Source organism: Armigeres subalbatus, chromosome 1, assembly GCF_024139115.2.
Source record: "Armigeres subalbatus isolate Guangzhou_Male chromosome 1, GZ_Asu_2, whole genome shotgun sequence".
In the NCBI taxonomy this organism is placed as follows: domain Eukaryota; kingdom Metazoa; phylum Arthropoda; class Insecta; order Diptera; family Culicidae; genus Armigeres; species Armigeres subalbatus.
The window spans coordinates 212,018,915-212,046,363 of NC_085139.1; the positions used below are offsets into that span (position 1 = coordinate 212,018,915).

Consider the following 27,449-nt stretch of genomic DNA (forward strand, 5'->3'; position numbering starts at 1 on the left):
ATTTCGACACCATGGTTTGGCTACAGATTGACCTGACGCTGTGTGGGGAAGATCACAAAAACAACAATGAAGAAAAATGACCCTATTTTCGATGTTAATTTATTGCTCCTTAGAATTCAGATTAGATATATCGTTAGAGATAAATATAAAAAAATTCAAAAGGATTATCAAGATCCGTAGAATGAAAAAAATATAAAGAGTACTAGTTACAAATTGAAGTGTGAAATTATTGAAAAATATGAAGAACACAGATTTAAAATAAATAATTCAAATAAAATACACCTATTTTCTAAAATGCGGTTTATTATATTTTAACGTTTATGTGAAATTTACAGTTTTTGGGTGAAATATGACGAGCTACGTGGTCTACCGCTTCTGTCTTATAAGCAGGAGGTCGTGGCCGATATTGAATGCAAAGTAACAACAACCAACCTGCAAACGTACGGCATAACCACGCCGAAGATAAATCCTCTCGAGTGAGTGAAAACCTGTACTATTTATAGTGCTGTCCGTCTCATGGATCATTGTGGTCTTCGAGCAATGTGTAACCCATATTGTGTAAAATGTTTCAAGACTCTGTGTTTTTTTTTTAAATCCAGAAAATGATAATTTTTTCCTTCCCTATTCCTTATGAAATGAATTCTTCATTTTTTTTTCCTGAAAATACTCCCTGAAATTTCTCCGGAAGTTTCGTCAGTTTCTTTTTAAAATTTGTCTACTGCAGTTCTTCCAGAAAATACTGAAATTCTGGTGTTCCTCCAATAATTTCTCTTGGAATTCTTTCTGAAATTTTTCAAAGAATGTATTCTGGAGTTTCTTGCAAATCCTCCATCAGGTCCTTTAGAGGTTCTTCCAGAAAATATCTATAGGATATTTTCCAAACATTTCCCGAGATACTTCCCAGAAATTCATCAAAGAACTCCCCTTTGAGATTTCCTCAAGGAAGTCTTTCAAAGACTACTCATTGAATTCGATCAAATTCATGCACTTCTCTTGATGTTCATTTAGATTTTTTTCCGTACGCTAGTCCAGTTCCTCCTGGGATTAATTCTAGAGTTTGTCCAAAAATTTCTCCCGAGTTTCTTCAAATATTGTTTCACGAATCTTAAAGGAATGCATTCGAAAAATCATCCACACATTTCTAAGGGGATTCCTGCTGGAATTCCTCCTACGAAGATTCCTCAGCACCTTCCTCCGCGACTTTTTCTAGGAATTCAGTCGAGAACAACTCCAGGAACTACGCTGGGAATTCTTCTAAGACATATTTCAGGAACATCTTCGGTAATTCCTCAGATAATTTATCTAGGACTTTTCCGGGGTTTTCTCTGGGACGTCCACCAGGAACATCACCGGGAATTCCTCCGGCCCATGAAAAAAAAACTTCCAAGATAAATCCTTCGGGAGTTTCTCCGAAAATTCCACCGAAAGTTTGTCAAAGAATTCTCGGAAATTCGTCCTGAAATTCCTCCGGAAATGCGTCTAGGAGTTTCATTGAGGTTTTAAGCACTGGAACTCTTCCACCGGGAATTCCTCAAAGAATTACTTTGAGAATTCTTCCATGCATTCCTCTAGCAATTGTTTCACGAAATCCCAAATATATTCCTTCACGAATTTCCCCAATAATTCATTCATGAATACTTCCAATTTCTACGCGAATTCTTCCAGGAAGTTTCTCCGGGAATTCATCCGGAAAATACAGCAATTTATCCAGGAACTACTCAGGATTTCTTCAGGCATTTCTTCATAAAATTTCTAAAATAATCCGTTCTGAAATTTCTCCGGAAATTCGACCAGGGGTTCCACTTAGATTTTCTCCAGGAATTCCTCCCTGAATACCCTCAGAATTTCTTGTGGTTCTACGTAATTCATCCTGGATTTCCTCCGAGAATTTCACTAATAATTTCTTCAAAAGTTAGTCCTTCAACAATTTTCCAGGTATTCCTCCGAAAATTTCTCCAGGTATTCCAACGAGAAATCGTTCAGGATTTCCTCCTGTAATAACTCCCTGAATTCCTCCAGAAATTCTTCTGAAAATTCCTCCGAGCGTTCCTCCAGCAAATCCTTCGACAATTCGTTCGATAATTTCTCCGGAAGTATGTTTAGAAATTTCTTCGGAAGTTCTTTCAGGAATTGCACCAGAAATTCCTTCAGGAATTCCACCTGACATTCATTCAGGATTTCCTCCGGAATATCTTTCTGGAATTCCTCCGGAGATTGATTTTTAAATACCTACGGATGTTCCTTCAGGAGTTTTTCCGGCAATTCCTTCAGGAGTTTTTCCGGCAGTTCCTTCAGGAGTTCCTCCGGAAGTTCCTTCAGGAGTTCCTCCGGAAGTTCCTTCAGGAGTTCCTCCGGAAGTTCCTTCAGGAGTTCCTCCGGAAGTTCCTTCAGGAGTTCCTCCGGAAGTTCCTTCAGGAGTTCCTCCGGAAGTTACTTCAGGAGTTCCTCCGGAAGTTACTTCAGGAGTTCCTCTGGAAGTTCCTTCAGGAGTTCCTCCGGAAGTTCCTACAGGGGTTCCTCTGGAAGTAGCTTCAGGAGTTCCTCCGGAAGTTCCTTCAGGAATTCAATCGGAAGTTCCTTGAGGAATTCCACCAAAACTTCCTTCAGGAATTCCACAGAAAGTTCCTTCAGGAATTCTTCCGGAATTTATCCGGAAGTTCTTTCTGGAATACCTCGTTAAGTTCCTTCAAAAGCTCCTCTATAAGTTCCTTTAAAACTTCCTAATGAAATTCCATCAGAAATTTCTTAGGAAGTTCGTCCAGTAATTTATCTGGACGTTCTTGCCAGCATTCCTTCAGGATTCCTCTCAAAATATTTTCCAGGAATTCCTCCAAAGGTTCTTTTAAGAAATCCTTTGTAAGTTCTTTTAGGAATTCCTCCAAAAGTGCCCGGATGGAGCTCCTCCGGAGAATCCACCAAGAATTCCCCTGAAAGTTACTACAGGAATTCCTTCGGAAGTCCTTTAAGGTATTTCTCCGTCGGTTCCTCCTATATTTCCTTCGGAAGTTCCCTCAGGTATTCCTTCAAAAGTTGCTTCCAAAATTCTTCCATAAGTTTCCTAAGGAGATCCTCCTTAACTATTTCCTTCGGAAGTTTCTTCAGGAATTCCACCGGATGTTCCTTTAGGAATTCGTCCAGGAATACTTCTGAGAGTGCTATCAGTGATTCCTCCGGAAGTTACTTTAGCAGTTCTTCCAGGAATTTCTCCGGAGTTCCTCCGGGCATTTTTATGGAAGTCATACCAGGAATTCGTCCAGAAGTTCTTCCTGGTATTCCTTCAGGAATCCTTCAGGACCAACGCGCACTGGGAGTTTTCGAAAGGAAAGTGTTGCGTACCATCTATGGTGGGTTGCAGATGGCGGACGGTACGTGGAGGAGGCGAATGAACCACGAGTTGCATCAGCTGTTGGGAGAACCATCCATCGTTCACACCGCGAAAATCGGAAGACTGCGGTGGGCTGGGCACGTAGCCAGAATGTCGGACAGTAATCCAGTGAAAATGGTTCTCGACAACGATCCGACGGGAACAAGAATGCGAGGTGCACAGCGGGCAAGGTGGATCGATCAGGTGGAGGACGACTTGCGGACCCTCCGCAGACTGCGTGGTTGGCGAAGTGCAGCCATGAACCGAGCTGAATGGAGAAGTCTTTTATGTGCAGCACAGGCCACTCCGGCCTTAGTCTGATGATAAATAAATAAATGTTTTATCGAGAACTTCACCAGAAGATCCTCCGGAAGATTCTTCAGGCGTATCTCCGGAAGTTCCTCCGGAAGTTTTATCAGAAAAATGTCAAGATGTTCTTCTTCACATTCCTTCAGGAATGCTTTTGAAAGTTCGGAAGATTCTTCAAAAATTCTTCCAAAAGTTCCTTAAGGAATTCCTCTCGAATTTTCATCAGGAATTCCTACGGAGGATCTTTCATAAATTTCTCCAATTGTTCTTTCAGGAATTCCTCTGCAAGTTCCTTAAGGTCTGAGGGAAGGGTTTTCCGTTAAAAAAGCACGTGGTAGCACTCTCTGAGAGAGGAAATTGCCCAATTCAGCCTGCCAGAATGACGCTGTCAGTGTCGCCAAAATGATTTCATCATTATACAGTTCACAATTGCTTGAGAATTTGCCGTAAACGGAGAACAAAAGAAATTTGCAACAATGGGGAAGAAATTTATCACTCATGCAGTGGTTCGGCGAGAGAACAGCAGCAGCGCCGACGCAATGAGGAAATCAAAATAAACCAACTCCAGCTGGTTTTGGAAAAGGAAAACATGAGCCGTTTCGAGAACAACATTAGAAAATATCGTGGGAGGATTTCTGTACAAGGTTTCCAAACAAGATTTGAAAAGTATTTGGGTGATAACAGTGGTGCTGGTGTAAGTAAGACAAATAAGACAAATAAGACAAATAAGACAAATAAGACAAATAAGACAAATAAGACAAATAAGACAAATAAGACAAATAAGACAAATAAGACAAATTAAACAACTAAAACAAACAAGATAGATAAGACTAAGAAGCAAAATAAAGTAAGTTCCTCCAGGAATTCCTCCGGAAGTTCCTCCAGGAATTCCTCCGGAAGTTCCTCCAGGAATTCCTTCAGAAGCTCCCCTAGGAATTCCTTCGGAAGTTCCTCTAGTAATTCCTTCGAAAGTTCCACTAGGAATTCCTTCGAAAGTTCCACTAGGAATTCCTTCGGAAGTTCCTTCGGTAATTCCTCCGGAAGTTCCTTCGGGAATTCCTTCGGAAATTCCTTCGGAAGTTCCTTCGGGAATTCCTCCGGAAGTTCCTTCGGGAATTCCTCCGGAAGTTCCTTCGGGAATTCCTCCGGAAGTTCCTTCGGGAATTCCTCCGGAAGTTCCTTCGGGAATTCCTCCGGAAGTTCCTTCGGGAATTCCTCCGGAAGTTCCTTCGAATTCCTCCGGAAGTTCCTTCAGAATTCCTCCGGAAGTTCCTTCGAAATTCCTCCGGAAGTTCCTTCAGAATTCCTCCGGAAGTTCCTTCGGGAATTCCTCCGGAAGTTCCTTCGAAATTCCTCCGGAAGTTCCTTCAATTCCTCCGGAAGTTCCTTCGAATTCCTCCGGAAGATTCTTCGAATTCCTCCGGAAGTTCGTTCGGGAATTTCTCCGGAAGTTTCTTCGGGAATTCCTTCGGAAGTTCCTTCTGTAATTCCTCCAAAAGTTCCTTCAGGAATTCCTCCGGAAGTTCCTTCGGATTCCTCCGAAGTTCCTTCGAATTCCTCCGAAGTTCCTTCAGAATTCCTCCGGAAGTTCCTTCGGGAATTCCTCCGGAAGTATCTTCGAATTCCTCCGGAAGTTCCTTCGGAAATTCCTCCGGAAGTTCCTTCGGAAATTCCTCCGAAGTTCCTTCGGGAATTCCTCCGGAAGTTCCTTCGAATTCCTCCGGAAGTTCCTTCGGAATTCCTCCGGAAGTTCCTTCAGAATTCCTCCGGAAGTTCCTTCGGGAATTCCTCCGGAAGTTCCTTCGGGAATTTCTCCTGAAGTTCCTTCGGGAATTCCTCCGGAAGTTCCTTCGGGAATTCCTCCGGAAGGAGGAACCAGGAATTCCCTCGGAAGTTCCTTCGGGAATTCCTCCGGAAGTTCCTTCGGAAATTCCTCCGGATGTTCCTTCGAGAATTCCTCCGGAAGGAGGAACCAGGAATTCCCTCGGAAGTTCCTCTTGGAGGAACTTCTGAGCGAATTCTTGGAGGAACTTCCGAAAGAATTGGAGGAATTCTTGGAGGAACTTCCTGAGGAATTCCTGGAGAAACTTCCGGATGAACTTCCGGAGGCATTCCTGGAGGACTTTCCGGACGGCTTTCTGGAGGGACTTTCGAAGGAATTTCTGAAGCAACTTCCGAAGCAATTTCCGGATGAACTTCCAGAGCTAGTCCTGGAAGAACTTCCGGAAGAATCACTAGAGGAATCCGCGGCGGAACTCCCGGTGGAACTCCCGGAGGAATTCCTGGAGGAACTTCCGGGGGAATCCCTGGAGGAATTTCTGGAAGAATTTTCGAACGAATTTCTTAAGGAACTTCCGGAGGAATTGCTGGAGGAATTTCCGGATGAATTCCTAGAGGAACTTCTAGAAGAATTGCTGGTGGAACCTCCGGAGGAATTCCTGGAGGATTTCCTGGAGAATTTCCTGGAGGGACTTTCGGAGGAATTCCTGGAGAAAAATCCGAGCAATTCCTGGTGGAACTTCGGGAGGTATTCCTGGAAGAACTTTCAGAAGAATTATTGGAGGAACTTCCGGAAGAATTACTGGAGGAACTTCCGGAAGGATTACTGAGGTATTCCTGGAGGAATTTCCGGACGAATTCGTGGAGGAACTTCCAGAGGTATTTTTGAAGGAACTTCCGGAAGAATTACTGGAGGTACTTTCGGAAGAATTACTGGAGGAACTTCCGGAGCAATTCCCGGTGGAACTTCCAGAGGTATTCCTGGAGGAACTTTCGGAAGAATTCCTGGAAGAATTTCCGCAAGAATTACTGGAGGAACTTAAGGAAGAATTTCCGGGTGAGATTTTCCTGGCGGAACTTTCTGAGGAATTCCTGAAGGAACTTTCTGAGGAATTCCTGAAGGAACTTTCTGAGGAATTCCTGAAGGAACTTTCAGAGGTACTCCTGGAGGAACTTCCGGAAGAATTATTGGAGGAACTTCTGGAGAAACTCCCGGAGGATTTCCCGGAGGAATTCCTGGAGGAATTTTCGGACGAATTCCTGGAGGAATTCCGGAGGAATTACTGGAGGAACTTCCAGAGGAATTCCTGGAGGAACTTCCGGAGGAATTTCTGTTGGAACTTTCGGAGCCATTCCCGGAGGAACTTCCAGAGGTATTTCTGGAGGAACTTCCGGAAGAATTACTGGAGAAACATCCGGAAAAATTACTGGAGGAACTTCTGGAGGAACTTCTGGATGAATTACTGGAGGAATTTCTGGAGGAATTCCTGGAGGAATTTCCGGAGGATTTCGTGGAGGTATTGCCGGAGGATCTCCCGGTAGAATTACTGGGGAAACTTTCGGAAGAATTACTGGAGGAACTTCCGGAAGAATTACTGGAGGAACATCCTGAGGTATTCCTAGAGGAAGTTCCAGTGGAATTCCTAGAGGATGGTTTGGAGGAATTCCCGGCGGATCTTTCGGAGGAATTCCTAAAGAAAGTTCTGGAGGAATTCTTTGAGTAACCTCCGGCGGAATTCTTGTAGGAACTAAAAAAATGCAAATGATATTGTTAGAGTTTCAGAATGAATTCCTCAGGAAATCTTCGAATAAATTCCTATGAAAGTTTTGTAGGAATTCTGGGTACTTCTGGGGGAAACTTCCGGATGAACCACTGAGAAAATTTCATCTGGGTTTCCGGGAGAAACATCTTAAATAAATTTCCGAAGGAATTTCTTGGTGAAAATGCTTGTGGTAGTTCCCAGAGGAATTTCCGGAAGAACACCTGTGGAAATCTTCAGATGGATTGCTTGGGGAGAATTTTCTGGGTAAATTTACAGAAGAATTGCTAGGAGTATTTCCAAAAGCGCTCTTGGGTGAATTGTAAAAACAATTCTTAAGGAACCTAGGAGAATCCTTGAAAGAACAGTTGGGTTGGAACACGAAGCCAAATGATAACCAAGGACGTAGTTTTGTATATCTACTCTTGGTGTTAAGAGAACTAAGAGGCTAAGGCTAAGAGAACGTACAATAATTGTTCGCAGGTGGACAATAAGGGATGCATCAACTACCTAGTAATATAAATTAGCAGGTGTTCTTCCACGGTGAACACTGCATGGAAATAATCATCCTATTTCTGTGTACGAATCGATTATGGGATAATACACTGGCTAAGGAGAAAGTATTGAAATATCTAGAAGTGGTCGAAGAAACTCAACAGTAAATATTAAAATAGCTGAGGCAAATTCATCGGACGCACAACTGGGCTAAGCATTCTTTAATCAATGGAGTTGGCGCTCGAGGTCAGTCATGTCAAAGGAGAAGGACACAAGTTTTTTCCTGCTAAAAAGTTCAGAAAACCACGGAATATCCCGTGAAAAGACGGCATATATGGTGTTGCTTTTATCCTTCTTTTATGCGGCATGTGCCGTCTCTCTCGGTGGTTTCCATTTACGGAACTGGGATTTCTAATACTAATTCAAAGTTTATTGCACGAGTCGACAAACGACAGGCGTTGAGGGTAGTTATGAGTCCATTCGATCTGACTGGTCATTAATGCTTCTTTATTATTCATCGCAAGATAATTATCGAGGATCCATGAAAGGCAAATACGGAGTGGGTTTAACTGGTCCTAGAGGCTTGAGAAATGGACACACTAATTTGCTTATTTGACACCAGTATTCACCAGTTAAATACATCGCAGTTCTTCTCTGCTGAACATCTACGTCGATGCGAGTGAGGCACCATATGCGTAGTCCTTTCGTTGTTGTTGATCTATAACATTCCAACAAAAGACGATTTAAAATAAAATGATGCGACTATTTCCAATTACCTACCTACCTGCTTGATGACAGCACAAATAATTTTTTTCGCCTACTTTTTGGATTGCATTTACCAGTCCAAATTACTTTGGTAATTTGATCAAATTTTCCTTGAGCATTTTCCTTGAGAACTGCATACTAAGCTTAAGCAATGGAGGGGAAATCTGCTCAACAGACATCCTGGGTTGTCTAGGAAGTGCAGGGTTAGGGATCACCTACAACAGCAAACGAGGGAGGCAGGACAGCATCCCCGACCCGCTAAACCGTTTCCATTGCCGCCAAGCCCATAGTCCCTTCGGTACAACCAGAAAGTAATGCTTCAAAGGGGGGCCAGTCCTTGCAGCACCGAACATCGTAACTCGCTTTTTTAGAAGAACACCATGGTATCGTGCCAGCGCGTTGCCGGCTTTCCAGGTGGCCTTACCACGCCCTATGCCCTCGGAAGGTGGGAAGGGTCGACTTCGCGCCTGCTTCCCTCTGCACGACTGGTATGAAGAATGATAATGCCGCGTGCACCCCAAATTGACCTTTCTGCGATAGGGCCTATTCGCCAACACACAGAGGGACTTGCCGACGCGGTGCCTACGCCTGCCCCAGCCTTGACGAGGACCCCTTTCCGTCCTCGGGCTCGGAACCCGCCCGGTTGACCGACGCCGCAAAAGCGACGATACCATGTTGTTCTTCGCGCGGCCATTTGTTCGATAAAAGGATCGAGTTCGACCACAGAGCATGAGAGCTCCGAGACGATTTGGGCGATAGCCGATAAAACGGCGTTCCAGCCAACTTCACCTTTACACATTCTTCGAACTAGGTTGTCCGGGGTAGTGTCCAGACCACATGTGGCAAGCATGTGGTCACGCATTGCGCGAAAACGTGAGCACACGAACAACACGTGTTCCGCCGTTTCCTCTAAACCTGCGCACACCAAACACTCGGGCGAGGCCGAGCAAGCCAGCTGCGTTACCTGCACTGTAATTTTGCAGCACGCTTAAACGCCGGGCACATCGAACCCTCCATGGGGTGCTTGCTGTTCACAGCTTTGCTGGAACAAATCAAACAAAACGAACCCTCCCGTGCAGCATTGTGCCTTATGTCCCTAAAAATCCGCAGCGTCGGCAGAGATTGCTTCTGTCAGGGCCTTTGCAGTCCCATTGCTTGTGCCCCGGTTCCAGGCACTTGAAGCAAACTTCGGGTTGCTCGTATATGCCCACAGGGCATACCGACCATCCCACCTTGACGCTCCCTAACTTGACTACCTTGGAGGCGTCCGCTGCTGATAGCCGAACCAATGCTACCTGTGTCCCTGCTGGGCCTTTCCGTAGCCGAACGGCTGCGGTGGGCGTCTCCACTTCACACTGTCGCCGCAGTGCCGTGACGAGCTCTTCGACTTCGGTGATCTCGTCCAGGTCTTTAACCCTTAGATTCACCTCCGTCGTGAGTGCCCTCACCTTGACCTTCTCGCCTAGAACTTCCTCCGCCAACTTATTATAGGCGGCGCCATTTTGCGAGACGCCCCGCTTCAGCTCGAGGATCATCTCGCCCATCCGGGTACGTCTTATTCGACGTACGTCGGCGCCGAGTTCACCGAGCTTGACGTCACTCCTCATCGCTTTCAAAACATCCGAGTACTTAGCCTCGTCCGTCTTGATGATTAGAGCATCGCCCCTGGAGCGATTGGCGCCTACCCTAGATTTCTTGCTACCCTCATTCGCCTGGGCCTTCTTTTCGGCCCTTGACGTCTTCGGTTTCCTCTTGTTCTTGACCAGGATCCAGGAGGCGTCATCCCCCTCTATTTCCCTGGTCTGGTGCGGCTGAGAACTTTTAGCCTGCCGTAACCCCTTACCACCGTCTTTCCTGAGTGGACGGACCTTTCCAGGTCCTTCCTCCCCCGGTCTTGGAGGTACCTGGCCGGGGTTCAGCTTCCCAGCCCCACTACCCTTGTTCGGGGTAGTAACCCTCTGCGTTTATCCCCTGGAGACTGTCTCCCCCGTTTTTGTGTCTGCTCCGTTGGAGCAGTCACCCCCGACGTACCCGCAAATACTTGAGCCTCAGTCTGGGTAGACTTTGGTACCACCGTCTTCGCTGGCACGCCTTCGGTCGATTCGACCTTGCCCGAGTCCGCGAATTCTTGGGCCTCAGTCTGGGTAGACCTCGACTCCACCGATTTCACGGGTTTAAACTTGGCCGTCCCGACCGCCCTCTCCAGCTTGGCGTCCAGCATCGACTTTCGAAGTTTCTACAAGCTCCTCTTGAGGTCCTTGCTGATATTATGCTTCGATGACGCAAAGTCGATGATGGCGTCCAGCTGTTCCGTCGCCACCTCGAAGGCCGAAAGCCCATCGCGTTTGCGGTTCACCTTCACAAGCCATGGGCCGTCTATAACCTCTACCGGCGGAGCCTGAGAGATGGTTAAGTGACCCACGCTGGCGCTGCGCACCGAGCTGCCGACTATTGCCTCTGGCCTCCTAGGCGGAGACCTGAACAACCCACCTCTTGCGAAGGGGTTGTCGCCTACACTACTACCACTAATTGAAGAATTGACTTGGTTTTCCATTTTGGTCCCACGAGTTGCTCGGGAAAAGAGGTCCACCACGCCAGAGCCCAGCATGACGCGGTAAGGGACAATTACTGTGGAGGGTGTCCAGGTACCCCACAGGCTCCGTTAAAGGCCTAGCTTATTATTTCACCACCCCTTGCCATGCATCCCCTCGGCACGGGTCGCTTAACGCCTTGGGATTAGGGGTTTGGGACGATGGTCCCGGTCTAACTCGCAGTGGCCATGGGGAGGGGTCGTCAAGCCCTTGGACAAAGTCCCTGCTGCCCCCCCAATATCTGTCCGTGTGTATGTATGTATATGTGTGTATGTGTGTGCGCAATTGCTATAAAAAATGTTAACCAATTTTTCACATAGTAATCCACAACCGATTCTCTCGCGACAAGTTATGTTCGGCAGAGAATAAAGCGTAGTTGATCACTATTGAATATCATAACGATTGCGCATACCAACAAATCTGGATATTAAAATAGTTATGAAATATAGTGATCAAGTCAAAACATGCTATAAAATGTAGAATCAACCCATGTAAGCTTCTCGATTTCGTACATAACTTTAATACAACAAATGAAACACAAGCTTTGATCAAATGCAAGTTAAGACGCAGAATGCCGTAATGTTTCTACAGGTATAACAAATCTCGAATGAAACGCGCACGCTATTAATACTTAGTTTCTTAGTACTTAGATTCTTTGTTAATTCTTTTGTAAAGAATTCAACATTTCAACTAATTCTTCGATAATGTGTTTGGTTGATTAATTGTGTTGATTAATAATGCACGAGAAAGGCATAATCACTGCCAGGTGGATAAAACTGTTTTTTTTTGTAGACCATACTGAACCATTTTGGTTCAAATTTGTCATATTAATGCCCACGTATATTCATTGCAAAAAAAAAATGTGTATAACTCATTGCAAAACTAGTTTGTTAGCACTCCAAGTGCCTATCATCTTTTAGCAACTAGTTGTATAAACTACTATTATCGCTACACCCGATTCTTTTTTTACACGGGGGTGCGTTCCGTGTAAAAAAAGTTTTCAGTTCAAAATTTGAAAATCCGTGTAAAAAAAGTTTTATGATTTCTCGACGAATCATGCAAAATGGAGCAACTTTGCAAAACATTTGTATGGGATTTTTTTTTACACGGCCGTGTAAAAAAATCCGTGTAAAAACAGAATCGGGTGTATTTCAAAAGTGGTGTAAACATATCATTAGTTATTCTTTGAACACAATATTTAATTCTAGAAGAAATTAGAATCTTGAAAACGCGCACATTGTACCTGGTTTGCTTTTACAAAGTGGCGTCTAAACTTCTAGTTAAAATTTCAAACGCCAACTTTATACAAAAGTTACCGACACAACAGTCACACACGTCCCAGCTTTTGTTACGAAACTATTTCTTTCCGTTTTGTACCTTCTGCTTCTTCTTCTTCTTCTTATTAGCATTACATCCCCACACTGGGACAGGGCCGCCTCGCAGCTTAGTGTTCATTAAGCACTTCCACAGTTATTAACTGCGAGGTTTCTAAGCCAGGTTACCATTTTTGCATTCGTATATCATGAGGCTAACACGATGATACTTTTATGCCCAGGGAAGTCGAGACAATTTCCAATCCGAAAATTGCCTAGACCGGCACCAGGAATCGAACCCAGCCACCCTCAGCATGGTCTTGCTTTGTAGCCGCGCGTCTTACCGCACGGCTAAGGAGGGCCCCCTTTCAAAGTACCTTCTGCACGACCCTTTTATTGAAGTAGCAATCTAATGAGTTAAATTAAAACTTTTCCATCCACATATTTTGGTTTATTTCGCAGCACTCGTCATAAGACGCAGTTCATGTTGGATGGAGGGATAGCCATATCCTAGGAAAACGTTTCGGGTCGCGTGCTAAAACTCAGTTTTCCACAGAAACTTAGAAGCGTGGGAACAATTTGTATAGGATGTAATAAGCAAATAATAAACGATTGGGGACATTTCCTTTACAATCCATTTCTGCAAATCGATTGCAGGAAATGTTGAGCTCCTAACTCTTGCTTTCGGTGATTAATATATTAGGGTGGTTTATTGCTTATTTTTGAAGACAGATTGCATTCATCATCGCCATTGTCAGGTAGTAATCATGGTTCTGCGGCAAGCCACAAACGACTAGGCGGTGGAAGCGACTGGCGCCCCAAATAAGTTTTCCCATAAAAAACATGAAAGCTGTGGAAATGAAACGTGCGTTCGATGGATGAGGGGATGTTCTGGTGGAAAGCTAGAATTAGAAACTGATATAGAAGTAAAGCAGGAAACAAACGAAATTCGCCGGTAATGGGTGGGCATGTTAGATTGCGACGACCCGGAAGGACGAAAAATTCTGTTCTCTTTCTTTCGATGTCCGTCGCAGAAGGCGGGTAATGAAACTTACGGTTGGCACTGTTGAATTACGAACTGGGAATAACGTAGCAAAATTCCTTACTCTACGAACAAAAAGTTTAGGCGATTTCCAAATTGCGAACCAACGTGAGCAGTAGTAGATCCTTGTGCAGAGGTGCTTGATTATTGCATGAATTAGGGACCACATAATATACAAAACTGTTACATAAATTACATAAATCGAATCAGACACATTGAAATGAATGCCGTTTGATTGCAGATGCTTTGCCTTAGAAAACGGCTTGCATGTCTGCTTTATACGGGAAGAATATAACATGCCTATTGTTGCTTGCATTCACATCACTTAACACACTATTCGTGGAAAAACTGTAGCTACAATGTAGAACCTCCTCCAAGAGTAACGAAAATTCCTGTGCTCATTTACTTCCATGGTGGCTTTGTGTGCGAACGGATCTGTCGTCGTCGACTGTGCAAACTGATTGGTGCTCGTGCATAAACCAAAAGCCGACTGTGAACTGCTTTGCGTTTCCGGGGAGGACTTTTTACGGTTGATAGAACCAACCCTGCGGCTGCAATGGAACCAGATGCAGGAGGCGATCCGCCGCTTCCAGTACTTTGACCACTGGACCGAGGATCAGGTGAGTGTTGAAGAATACGAGTGTAGCACAGTGCAAGCAATCGCGTGTTCATGATGTGGTTAGATAATTAAAAATAAGTTACGCATTCTTACGGCTCAATTCGTTAAACAGATTCGCGAGTGCTGCATCCTGGCCAAGGTGGCCCACTACGAACCTCAGCAACAGATTGCCGTGCCCGGAACGGGAGGTGACCTGGAATACGCGTACTTTGTCCTCAGTGGTCAGTGCATGGTACTGCAGGGCTTGAAAATGCTTAAGAAGATGCGCGGGAAAAGGCAGTGCTTTCACCTTCTACCGGCGGAATCCGATGATCGGTTACTGCATATAGCCGAGCGACTAATGAAGCGAAAAAATTCGGATGTTTTGGAAACGGTGCTGTCACCTACCTTGAGGCAGTCTTTGTCTCGGCTAAGTTTAGTACCGAGTGACCGTTGCGAGGACCATGACGATGAGGTAGAAGCAAGCTTTTCGCAGGTAAGCGGCTCATGGGATTTTGTTGTGTACTAATAGTCGAAGATCAATGTGAATTTTACCAGCAATTAAGTAAAAGTTTTCGGTTGGAGAAACATGGATTCAGCGTATTATCAGAAATACCTCAAATTTTGTATGGTGAACCGAGTTTGAGACCACATAGGTATCTTCGGAATGAGAACAAGTTTTTCGTTTTTGCTACGATTCTGCCCGCTTGGAATCACGATTTTCATTTGCGTTGGTCAACAATTATTTGCCTTTAAAAATGCAAGGTGAGGATTGGACCCGTCATTGTTGCAGCTATTTGTGAACTCTGTCGTGACTATTAGATGCCGGTAGAATTCCCACTTGGCCTAGATAGCAATGGACTGCTAATCCGGAGATGGTGATTTCGATTCTCGGTCCGGTCTAGGGTGTTTCGGGTAGGGAACATCTTGGAGTCCCGGTGCATAGTGTATCCATTGTGCTCATGCATGCATTGACAAGCTTTCAATAAATATCTGAAAATCAAGAAAAGAGACCTTTTTTTCCAAACTCACCACTAAATTGTAAGCTCAGGAGAAACGTTCTGCTATAGCTTAGTTCTAGCAAATGGACGTTGCTTTCGATGGTTTTAGCCCATATGACGATGCACAGAAATACGCGAAGTGTCTCTACTAATAAAACACTGAGCACATGGCATTCATATACCGATGTGCTCGCCTTGCGGTTAACGGAAAGATAGAGCAAAAGCTATTGAAGCGAAAATCGTCGTGGGCCATTTTTTCAATTTCAGGAGAACCTATCGAATTTTTCCAAAATATTCTTCTGATTCTAACATTGAATAGTTGTGAATGTACATTGGAAATACTTCGAAATTTCCTTCGGCAACCCATCAGAATTTTGAAATCCTTATGTTGGTGTTCTTGGGGGCCCTCCTTAGCCGTGCGGTAAGACGCTCGGCTACAAAGCAAGACCATGCTGAGGGTGGCTGGGTTCAATTCCCGGTGCCGGTCTAGGTAATTTTCGGATTGGAAATTGTCTAGACTTCCCTGGGCATAAAAGTATCATCGTGCTAGCCTCATGATATACGAATGCAAAAATGGTAACTTGGCTTAGAAACCTCGCAGTTAATAACAGTGGAAGTGCTTAATGAACACTAAGCTGCGAGGCGGCTCTGTCCCAGTGTGGGGATGTAATGCCAATAAGAAGAAGAAGATGTTGGTGTTCTTACAAGATTTTAATTGGAAATCCTTTGGAATCTTCAAATGAAATCATTCAATATTTCCAAAGTAAATCCTTCGGATTTTCCAAAGTAAATCCTTCGGACTTTCCAAAGTAAATCCTTCGAATTTTCCAAAGTAAATCCTTCGGATTTTCCAAAGTAAACCCTTCTGATTTTCCAAAGTAAATCCTTCGGATTTTTCACAGGAAATCCTTTGGATTTTCCAAAGGAATTTCCAAAAGAAATCCTTCGGATTTGCCAAAGGAAATCCTTCGGATTTTCCAAAGGAAATCCTTCGGATTTTCCAAAGGAAATCCTTCGGATTTTCCAAAGGAAATCCTTCGGATTTTCCAAAGGAAATCCTTCGGATTTTCCAAAGGAAATCCTTCGGATTTTCCAAAGGAAATCCTTCGGATTTTCCAAAGGAAATCCTTCGGATTTTCCAAAGGAAATCCTTCGGATTTTCCAAAGGAAATCCTTCGGATTTTCCAAAGGAAATCCTTCGGATTTTCCAAAGGAAATCCTTCGATTTTCCAAAGGAAATCCTTCGGATTTTCCAAAGGAAATCCTTCGATTTTCCAAAGGAAATCCTTCGGATTTTCCAAAGGAAATCCTTCGGATTTTCCAAAGGAAATCCTTCGATTTTCCAAAGGAAATCCTTCGGATTTTCCAAAGGAAATCCTTCGGATTTTCCAAAGGAAATCCTTCGATTTTCCAAAGGAAATCCTTCGGATTTTCCAAAGGAAATCCTTCGATTTTCCAAAGGAAATCCTTCGGATTTTCCAAAGGAAAATTCTTTGATTTTCCAAAGGAAAATTCTTTGATTTTCCAAAGGAAATCCTTCGGATTTTCCAAAGGAAATCCTTCGGATTTTCCAAAGGAAATCCTTCGATTTTCCAAAGGAAATCCTTCGATTTTCAAAGGAAATCCTTCGATTTTCCAAAGGAAATCCTTCGGAGTTTCTAAAGGAAATCCTTCGATTTTCCAAAGGAAATCCTTCGGATTTTCCAAAGGAAATCCTTCAGATTTTCCAAAGGAAATCCTTCGGATTTTCCAGAGGAAATCCTTCGGATTTTCTAAAGGAAATCCTTCGAATTTTCCAAAGGAAATCCTTTGGATTTTCCAAAGGAAATCCTTCGGATTTTCGGAGTTTTTAAAGGAAATCCTTCGGAGCTCCAAAGGAAATCCTTCGGAGTTCCAAAGGAAATCCTTCGGAGTTCCAAAGGAAATCCTTCGGATTTTCCAAAGGAAATCCTTCGATTTTCCAAAGGAAATCCTTCGGATTTTCCAAAGGAAATCCTTCGATTTTCCAAAGGAAATCCTTCGGATTTTCCAAAGGAAATCCTTCGGATTTTCCAAAGGAAATCCTTCGGATTTTCCAAAGGAAATCCTTCGATTTTCCAAAGGAAATCCTTCGGATTTTCCAAAGGAAATCCTTCGGATTTTCCAAAGGAAATCCTTCGGAGTTTCCAAAGGAAATCCTTCGATTTTCCAAAGGAAATCCTTCGATTTTCCAAAGGAAATCCTTCGATTTTCCAAAGGAAATCCTTCGGATTTTCCAAAGGAAATCCTTCGGATTTTCCAAAGGAAATCCTTCGATTTTCCAAAGGAAATCCTTCGGATTTTCCAAAGGAAATCCTTCGATTTTCCAAAGGAAATCCTTCGATTTTCCAAAGGAAATCCTTCGGATTTTCCAAAGGAAATCCTTCGGATTTTCCAAAGGAAATCCTTCGGATTTTCCAAAGGAAATCCTTCGATTTTCCAAAGGAAATCCTTCAGATTTTCCAAAGGAAATCCTTCGGATTTTCCAAGAAATCCTTCGATTTTCCAAAGGAAATCCTTCGATTTTCCAAAGGAAATCCTTCGATTTTCCAAAGGAAATCCTTCGGAGTTTCTAAAGGAAATCCTTCGTAGTTTCCAAAGGAAATCCTTCGGAGTTTCCAAAGGAAATTCTTCGGAGTTTCCAAAGGAAATCCTTCGGATTTTCCAGAGGAAATCCTTCGGATTTTCCAGAGGAAATCCTTCGCATTTTCCAGAGGAAATCCTTCGGATTTTCCAGAGGAAATCCTTCGGATTTTCCAGAGGAAATCCTTCGGATTTTCCGAAGGAAATCCTTCTGATTTTCCGAAGGAAATCCTTCGGATTTTCCGAAGGAAATCCTTCGGATTTTCCGAAGGAAATCCTTCGGATTTTCCAGAGGAAATCCTTCGGATTTTCCAGAGGAAATCCTTCGGATTTTCCAGAGGAAATCCTTCGGATTTTCCAGAGGAAATCCTTCGGATTTTCCAGAGGAAATCCTTCGGATTTTCCAGAGGAAATCCTTCGGATTTTCCGGAGGAAATCCTTCGATTTTCCGGAGGAAATCCTTCGGAGTTTCCAGAGGAAATCCTTCGGAGTTTCCGGAGGAAATCCTTCGATTTTCCAGAGGAAATCCTTCGATTTTCCAGAGGAAATCCTTCGGATTTTCCAGAGGAAATCCTTCGGATTTTCCAGAGGAAATCCTTCGGATTTTCCAGAGGAAATCCTTCGGATTTTCCAAAGGAAATCCTTCGGATTTTCCAAAGGAAATCCTTCGGATTTTCCAAAGGAAATCCTTCGGATTTTCCAAAGGAAATCCTTCGGAGTTTCCAAAGGAAATCCTTCGGAGTTTCCAGAGGAAATCCTTCGGACTTTCCAGAGGAAATCCTTCGGACTTTCCAGTGGAAACCCTTCGGACTTTCCAGTGGAAACCCTTCGGACTTTCCAGTGGAAACCCTTCGGACTTTCCAGTGGAAACCCTTCGGACTTTCCAGTGGAAACCCTTCGGACTTTCCGGAGGAAATCCTTCGGAGTTTCCGGAGGAAATCCTTCGGAGTTTCCGGAGGAAATCCTTCGGAGTTTCCAGAGGAAATCCTTTGGACTTTCCAGAGGAAATCCTTTGGACTTTCCAGAGGAAATCCTTTGGACTTTCCAGAGGAAATCCTTTGGACTTTCCAGAGGAAATCCTTTGGACTTTCCAGAGGAAATCCTTTGGACTTTCCAGAGGAAATCCTTTGGACTTTCCAGAGGAAATCCTTTGGACTTTCCAGAGGAAATCCTACGGACTTTCCAGAGGAAATCTTTCGGACTTTCCAGAGGAAATCCTTCGGACTTTCCAGAGGAAATCCTTCGGACTTTCCAGAGGAAATCCTTCGGAGTTTCCGGAGGAAATCCTTCGGAGTTTCCGGAGGAAATCCTTCGGAGTTTCCGGAGGAAATCCTTCGGAGTTTCCGGAGGAAATCCTTCGGAGTTTCCGGAGGAAATCCTTCGGAGTTTCCGGAGGAAATCCTTCGGAGTTTCCGGAGGAAATCCTTCGGACTTTCCAGAGGAAATCCTTCGGACTTTCCAGAGGAAATCCTTCGGACTTTCCAGAGGAAATCCTTCGGACTTTCCAGAGGAAATCCTTCGGACTTTCCAGAGGAAATCCTTCGGACTTTCCAGAGGAAATCCTTCGGACTTTCCAGAGGAAATCCTTCGGACTTTCCAGAGGAAATCCTTCGGATTTTCCAGAGGAAATCCCTCGGATTTTCCAGAGGAAATCCGTCGGATTTTCCAGAGGAAATCCGTCGGATTTTCCAGAGGAAATCCCTCGGATTTTCCAGAGGAAATCCTTCGGATTTTCCAGAGGAAATCCTTCGGATTTTCCAGAGGAAATCCTTCGGATTTTCCAGAGGAAATCCTTCGGATTTTCCAGAGGAAATCCTTCGGATTTTCCAGAGGAAATCCTTTGACTTTCCAGTGGAAATCCTTCGACTTTCCAGAGGAAATCCTTCGGAATTTTCGGAGGAAATCCTTCAGAATTTTCAGAGGAAATCCTTCGGACTTTCCAGAGGAAATCCTTCGACTTTCCAGAGGAAATCCTTCGACTTTCCAGAGGAAATCCTTCCTTCCAGAGGAAATCCTTCGGATTTTCCAGAGGAAATCCTTCGGATTTTCCAGAGGAAATCCTTCGGATTTTCCAGAGGAAATCCTTCGGATTTTCCAGAGGAAATCCTTCGGATTTTCCAGAGGAAATCCTTCGGATTTTCCAGAGGAAATCCTTCGGATTTTCCAGAGGAAATCCTTCGGATTTTCCAGAGGAAATCCTTCGGATTTTCCAGAGGAAATCCTTCGGATTTTCCAGAGGAAATCCTTCGGATTTTCCAGAGGAAATCCTTCGGATTTTCCAGAAGACCATGCGGAAAATACCAAGCTTTGCCTGGGTGTTCAAATGTCACAATGAACTATTTGCACTCTAGATCAATTGTCTTGCGCTTGTTTTGTCTTCCTTAACAGCTGAAATTGTATTACGGGGAAAAAGAAAAATTTGGATAGCTTCGCGGAAATAACGCGCAGAGGGCAATCCCCGCATAGAACAATTCATACATAGTGTGCGTTGGATTGAACATGATAACAAAACAACTGTCATGAAGCCCAAAAAGTTGAAAAGCGTGCCTACACGAGTACAAGACACTTTATTGGTCCATAATATTTATGTAGTTGCTCAGTGCTCAAGCAATTGAGAAATATTCAAAAAATTTAGAAGAATGTCATGCAGTTGCGAGGTTTCATGTCCTAGAACATTTTGTTCGTAATGATTGGTTTTATCGGCGGCTAACTGAATCTGGACAGACTTATCGCTTTATCGCCGGGAGGCTGTGTCGGGCCTATATGGAGTTCCACCCACTCAAACATAATGTGACCAGACGTCGCAGGACGCTGCATTTTTTAACTTCGTTTTACAAATTTATTGCAATTCATACAGCCTTACAAATATTCTTCCAATTTTTTTGGACCAAAATCTATGCTATGAGGATCCATTTGCAAGTCAGTAACGCAATTTGGATAGGCGTCCCGCGTTTTGCAGGACGCTTGCTGGTCACATTACCCAAACAACATGAGGCTAGTACGCTACGAGTGGCGAACGATTGTTCTGGTAGGCTGATAGAGCAGCTTTTCAGCGAAGTTCACCAGAGTTCGCTGTTAAAACCCCACCACATTCTAAGCAAGTTCCACAACTCCCAATGACTGATGGAAGGGTTATTGAGCCTCTAGGACATAATCTTTTGTCCTTGTTTTCTTCAAATTATACTTACATGCCAATGTCATAAATATAAATATAAACAAAACATCACAAATTAACATTAGCCGCCTTTGATCAAAAACCCGGAAAATATTAACTGGAGGCGCTTTGAACCTTCCGGGATTCTCAATTTTTCTTGCAATGCGTAATATTCTTATGATTTTTTACATTTCCCTGTCAAATTTTTGTATTTACAAACCTCGCGGATCCCAAGGCGAATCGATTAGGGAAAAAAACTTAAAAATCGGTCAACCCGTTCGCGAGTTAAATCGTCAGGAAGGAAATACCAACTAATTTTTATTATGAAACTTCATCATGTTTTAGTGCAAGTTTGGTTTTATTACCAACATCGGTTTGACATTTATGGCATCGGTACTTCGGCTGCTGGGTTCAAGGCTTTCACAAACTATTACTGGGTATTTTCCGAATTTCAGATTTTTTTTTTCTTTCTAACTTCTAAGATTTCATGCAAACGTGGATATATTTGTGATTCCTACAGATTTCAATAAACCCTGAGAAGCGTTTGAAGTTCTTCTTCTCATAGGCTTGCTGCCAGACATCCGGATGTGCTATCATCATCATAAACTGCTTCATATTTCTGCGATTGTTCTCTCACATCCTTGTTTAGTTCCTCAACTTTTGGATATGAGCTCGGCAGTCTAGTGACTTATAGGCAGAAGCGGTGCCTTATAGGCAGGAAGTCTGGCAAAAACAACAGTACATAATGTGGCAAAGACTACATCACTTTCTAAGTGAATCATTGATCTATACCTCTGTTAACGAAATTTCCTTTCTGTGGTCTTGTGGGGATGCAGAGGTTTTCTCGGTCTCTAGTAGCAACAATAACAACACACTAACATTCCTCTCCTTTCCCAACTGACTGGAGCTGTAGGTAGTAAATACCAACATTTATTCACTTGGATCGTAGCGCAATTTACACCAGTTTTGACCAGAGAAGCAACCAATGTTATGTGACCAGACGTCCGCAATTTTCAATTTCGTTTTACAAATTTTTTAGAACTCATACAGCCTTACAAATATTTTTCCATTTTTTTTGGGTCAAAATCTTTGCGAAATGCACTTCTGAAGGATCCATTTTCAAGCCAGTGACGCAATCCAGATAGGGTAAAATGCCCAATAGTGGACCCCCAACCAATAGTGGACCCTCCAGACATTTTTTCATTATTACAGCACAATGGAAACATTTTGCTATGAAATTCCATCGGAAGAACCTACCTTACAGTCCTATGATTTGATTACATCCATTGAAAATGCTCTGGAAAGTAAAATTAGTTGATTTTTTTCAATTCTATAAAAAATAAACACGAGAGTGTCCATTATAGGAATATTTTGGGGGGTCCATAATAGGGAAGAAGAACGTCCCGAAACGAAACATGAAAATCAAATGAAGTGTCGACTATAGGGAAGCAATTTCCTATTATGGACCCCCAGGGGGTCTACTATAGGGCAAATTTAGTCCAACTTTACAATGTTAATTTCAAAGAATAACGTCAAGTATTTGAGTGTTTTTTGTATGTATCGTGAACAGGAGATGCAGAGCTTGATATTAGATATGACGCAAAATTAATATTTTGAAAATTTCTCATCCTTATGCCAGGAAGAGCAAAATTTCGCTACTAGGGGGTCCACTATTGGGCATTTTACCCTAGGCATCCCGCGTTTCGCAGGACGCTTGCTGGTCACAATCAACCAATGACAAGTACAGTTAGTTTTAGTTAAGTTGAGCTAAGATATATCCTTGTTTAGATATTCAACTTTTGAACAACAAATTCTCTGAGCCTAGCTGAACTAGCAGAAATAATTACGTACTTCCAGAAAATTTTCAACAATTTTATGGAATAGCAGAAACTATTAGAAACTTCAAGACTTTTTGAAAAATCTAATTCTTTTTGGAACGTTTTAATGATTTTTTTTTAAATCTTCAAAATTAAAACAGTATTGATAGCATTGGATTTTTAAGTTATCTATATGATATGCTCTTACTATAATCATGGGTAGGATCAAGATGAATACACCACTAGGTGTTCCAATCTGCCAAATTCACGATTCAGCCATCTTGGATTTTAGTATGGGAGAGCCAGCCGGTTTGTTTTCGTTTTGCACTGAAAATGAATTTTTCACCCCCGCCGTCTTCTCTTCCACAAACTTGACAGATTGAAGCACCTAGTACTGTATTCATCTTGGGTAGGATAGTGCTTCGACTGTCCTCCACAGGTATTATCATGCGTAGGACATGTACTACTTGACCCACCCACTCCCGGCGCCACACCAATATTTTTATTCCTTTATTTATTTGATAGGCACTCTGTGTTACTTAACCTCTACTGTGCCGATATCTACTGTGGTATTCTGCAGCCAGAATCCTCACAGAATCTATTTTTAGATTTTTCCATTATTCATTGTTGTTGTCGTTGCTGGTCCATCTCGTCGTGAGTCTATTGTGTTCGTTTCGTCCATGTCGTGTATCCAATGATCGTTGCATTGTCCGGTTGCCATTTATCCGGGTAACGTTGGAGGAATGCCTCCGAGAAGAACAAGTTGTCAGTCGTCATCAGGCAGCCGTGACGGTGAGGCGTGCACCCCAATACGCCACCGCATAGGCTGCGCATCCGGCAACTGACGAGGGTTTTGGTGGAGGGGCTGGGAATCGAACCCATGACCATTCCACACTATGTAATATTATTCTGTTATATATAAAATTGAATTTCCCACGATTCAGTATTTCCGTAATAACTTTTCATCCCAGTATCAAATCGTTTCATATCAAAGACGGTCTGATGGCGTGGCGAATCTCTTATGTTGCCAACATATCCATGTATTTTAAGAGCTAAATGGGCAACGTTGCGGAACAGTTCTCAAAAGTTATTGTTTTTTTCCATACAAACTTCGACCTTCTTGTGCTCAGTCGATTTACAACTAAATTAGCTAAAAATTTAGGAGGGTCGTTAAAATAGCAAGTGTCATCGTTCATGCATAGGGAAGCGAAAAAGTCAAAATGTAAATCACTCTAGTGGGGGTACTTATCTTTTTCGACGGTTGCATTTGTAATACAATGACTTTGAAAGTGAAAAGTGTTGCAAGTAACCCAATTTGACGGTACATGATCTAAAATCGATTTTTTTTTCTATCTCAGACAAAATCCCCAGAAGAACAGCTGGAGCACCACTTCCTCGACGTTGGAACGTACAGCTGTGGTTCGGTGTTCGGTCTCGGGGAGCGCATGCAAGATCGATCGATCGTGGCCCGCAACCATGTCCAGTGTATGCTGATCCCTCGCTATTGGCTCTTCATGAAACACCAGAACACCGGCAACGTTTGGCAGCGGATCAAGATGTATCTGGATTTGGCGATCCCCAGCCGAGAGCAGCTGTTTCGGAAGTTTTTGGACGACATAAATTGGATGGCCTATCGGAAGAAGGTTGTGGATGAGATAATGCAGCGGGGAGGTCGCCAGAACCGTACCCGACTGGGTGATGTGCCGATTGTGTGCCGGGTCGAGCAGTCCGACGTTGGCCGTTGCGAATGATGTTTTCAGTGAAAATTATGCAAGTGATTGATTGTTGAACACTAGAAAAAGAAACAAATTGGAAAAAATAAAATATGTAAACTTTGGCTAATTATTGTTTATTTGGTGGGTACGAGTTGCCCCTTGAATGCCCTGTTCGTAAATATTTGAATTGCAAGCTATTATGAGTGGTTGTCCAAGAGGCTGACTGTTCAAACGCATCAGAAAAGCCTATAGGAAGGCTTTGAGAGAAAGATAAAGGTAACCCTCAGTGGCAGCCACAGTAGTGAGGTGACTTGTTATTTATGATGGGGCAGAAGAGTCCATCTTATGCTATCGATTGCATCATAGTCTCCCGGTCGGGCGATGATCGAGTAGAGACGTGCTTCATTTGCTGACCTTCCTCCGCCTCCGGTGGAATGAGGGGTTAGAGCATCTTGTCAAGATGAGTTATGTCAATATTTGTAGCTGTTAGTCCTAACCACGAGGCGTACTCGTAAATTTATATGATTGCTTCTATGTGCATTAATGAAATGCCTATGAAATGATGAAAAAATGTGTGCATGTGTCACCGTGACCAAATCGATTATGAACCTTTAAAGTGATGGATTCAAATAAAAGCCCCCGAATACTTGACTTAATTATTTAAAACCGACTGTTTGTTGTCCACATAGCATTGGCCTTGTGCAGTAGCGGTAGAGAATAAACAACTTTGGGCTTCTTCAGATATATTTACCATGGCCAAATAGATGATTTTGTCTGTCAAGGGTGGGTCGGTGGTTTAGTAATTAGCGTTAAGTTTTAGATGAATATGCTCAGAATCCAAACTAATAATGATCTCACTGTACCTCACATTTTCAAAGGTTACAATCTAAACATACGCAGTATGTGTTGTCAGGACGAATTAGATTTTTCGTATAGACCATAGATGATTTCCATGACACATAATTCACTAAAGAGATTTGGTTTTGACAATATTACACTTAATACGAAAATATAAGGAGCTAAAGCTGCCCCGGCTGTCAAATGTGTTACTTAAAACTGCGAAAGAAAATCGCCCTTTACGCATCGCTACTACGAATTAAAAATTGGGCATTAGATGAACAATGTTTGATCACCAACATGTGACTAACCTAAACCAGAGCAATTACTATTATGGTTCTAACAAGAAGAAGCATAGTTTTGCCTTTGACGGTGCGATTCGCTGCAGGTTTGTTGGAAGGTTTTAAATACCCGGTAGTTGCGTTCAATTGTTGTGAAAACATTGTTTGCTTTGATAAACAAGGATGGGTACCTTGGCATATAATAAGAAAGGTATTAATACAACTAGTTGGATAAATCAATTTCTCATCGCTTGGTTCGACGAAAACCTATTAAGGCGCGTCTATCGTTTCATAAGCGCTCAGAAGACCAGAAACAGGCATCCATAAAGTCCTTATAACTCTAATAATTCCATTCACAGCTTGGTCGATTTATTCACACATCATCGCATAACTCCCCAAGTACCGTGTATCAAGGAGAGGCTCATTACGCAACCGAAAAGAGTCATCTATCGCCCGGTGCAGTTTGATTCACCATTTTTTTTGCTAGTTGTCTATAAGTTTACAATCAAATCTCTTCACAATCAAATTTGCGGCGGTTATCGATGTCAATGGGTATCTCCACATTGTGACGGGTGTAGCTTTCAATCAGCTGCATTGAGGACAGCCTCAGCGGCTCATGCCACAGCAGCGGAGTGAGCGTGTAAACTATTGTCAACAAAAGAATCTAATTAAGTGGCTCAATAAAGTGTGCTTGCTCCGGAGATTGGACAGGTTCGATTAGTGTGATTTGCCGATTTCATCAAACAAATAACCGGTCATGGATGAAAGCCCAACCCCCGCCTTCATTGCCGGCGTCTTGGCACGCAGATCACGTACGCAACATCTCCGCATGAGGTGCATTCGTGAAGTAGGTACTTGGTTTCGGTTTTTTTTTTATCAAAGATCGTCGAGCCGTGCTCTCCGGGGATTAGGGGTGATCGAGGTGATGATGGGGCAGGTTTAATTGTTTCTTGGCCGCTGTCGTTGTTGCTAGGTTGCGCCAAAATCGAGTGCCCAACTTGAGGATGACACTACTAGCCCATATTCGAATAGTTTGGTCCTTGAGCAGCATGCACAAAAACGACTTGCAAGGCTTTGGGTGGACCAGTGGTTCTCAAATTGTTTGGAGTCAAGCATTTCCTAGGACAGAAATATTTAAGTTGGAAATTCTTTCGTATTTTTCAATCACTACTTTCTTTCTTCTAAGCTACGCTTCAACTTTCAAAGTTAACAAATAATGTAAAAACAAAGTATTTTTATTTGGAAGGCTCTGGTGCAGATGAACCGTGTTGGTGCGTGCTAGCTGATGCGACCAATGGCATCGCGTTGACCATTATCTTGATTCGAGTTACTGCCAGGGGGGCACTGTTGTGCATGGTTGTTCTTTTTATTTTCTTCTTCACATAAAACTAGCGAAGAACTCTCGCTGTAACATTTTATGATACTTGCCCCTTGATCTCGCAACTTGTTCGTTTACCGCAGCTTCTGCCGGGTGGTTTGGATTTGTTCACAGTTCTGTTCGACGTGTGTGACACTTAACGATCTATGCTCAGAAAGGTACGTTGTCGAGCTTCGGGAGCGGGGAGCTATTGGGATCGGATATGGAAGGTATTTATGTTTATTGAGATGCAATAAACCACTAATAGAATTAAGATTTATAATGCAAGAATACTGCTAGCTAGCATAGAATGTATCGAAATTAGCGCTTCGTTGGAGTTGATGGCTTCATTTTATACCTTTGTGGTGACTTGTTGCATGGTTTTATGACATGTCTGATGCATTGATTATTTCTCGCTATTTTGTGGTTGGTAATAGATAGTTTTGCTTTTCTGGTACAATGGGGGTACATAAAGGCGGTATGTTCGCTCCAAAAACTATCTGTTTAATAGAAAGCCTGAATACAGAGAATTGGTAATTTCGAAGAATTTTACGTAGAATCAATTATTCGAGCTGAGTCGATTGGTATAAAACACTATGAGTATCCGAGCCTTTACTTATATTTTGTATACGAGAAAGGCAAAAACAAACATCAAGCAAATTTATTCCAA

General features: G+C 43.0%; 1 protein-coding gene across 1 annotated transcript in view; it reads left to right on the top strand.

The window, feature by feature from the left end:
• The window catches only part of LOC134205737 (uncharacterized), a 65,559-nt gene extending 41,137 nt beyond the window's left edge, over nucleotides 1–24,422 (top strand). The window contains exons 5-7 of the mRNA XM_062681302.1: nucleotides 13,905–14,038; nucleotides 14,150–14,512; nucleotides 23,948–24,422. Coding sequence (XP_062537286.1) covers nucleotides 13,905–14,038; nucleotides 14,150–14,512; nucleotides 23,948–24,340 — 890 coding nt within the window. The 3' untranslated portion in view covers nucleotides 24,341–24,422. The remainder of the gene's footprint in view (nucleotides 1–13,904; nucleotides 14,039–14,149; nucleotides 14,513–23,947) is intronic.
• Nucleotides 24,423–27,449: the final 3,027 nt, after the last annotated feature.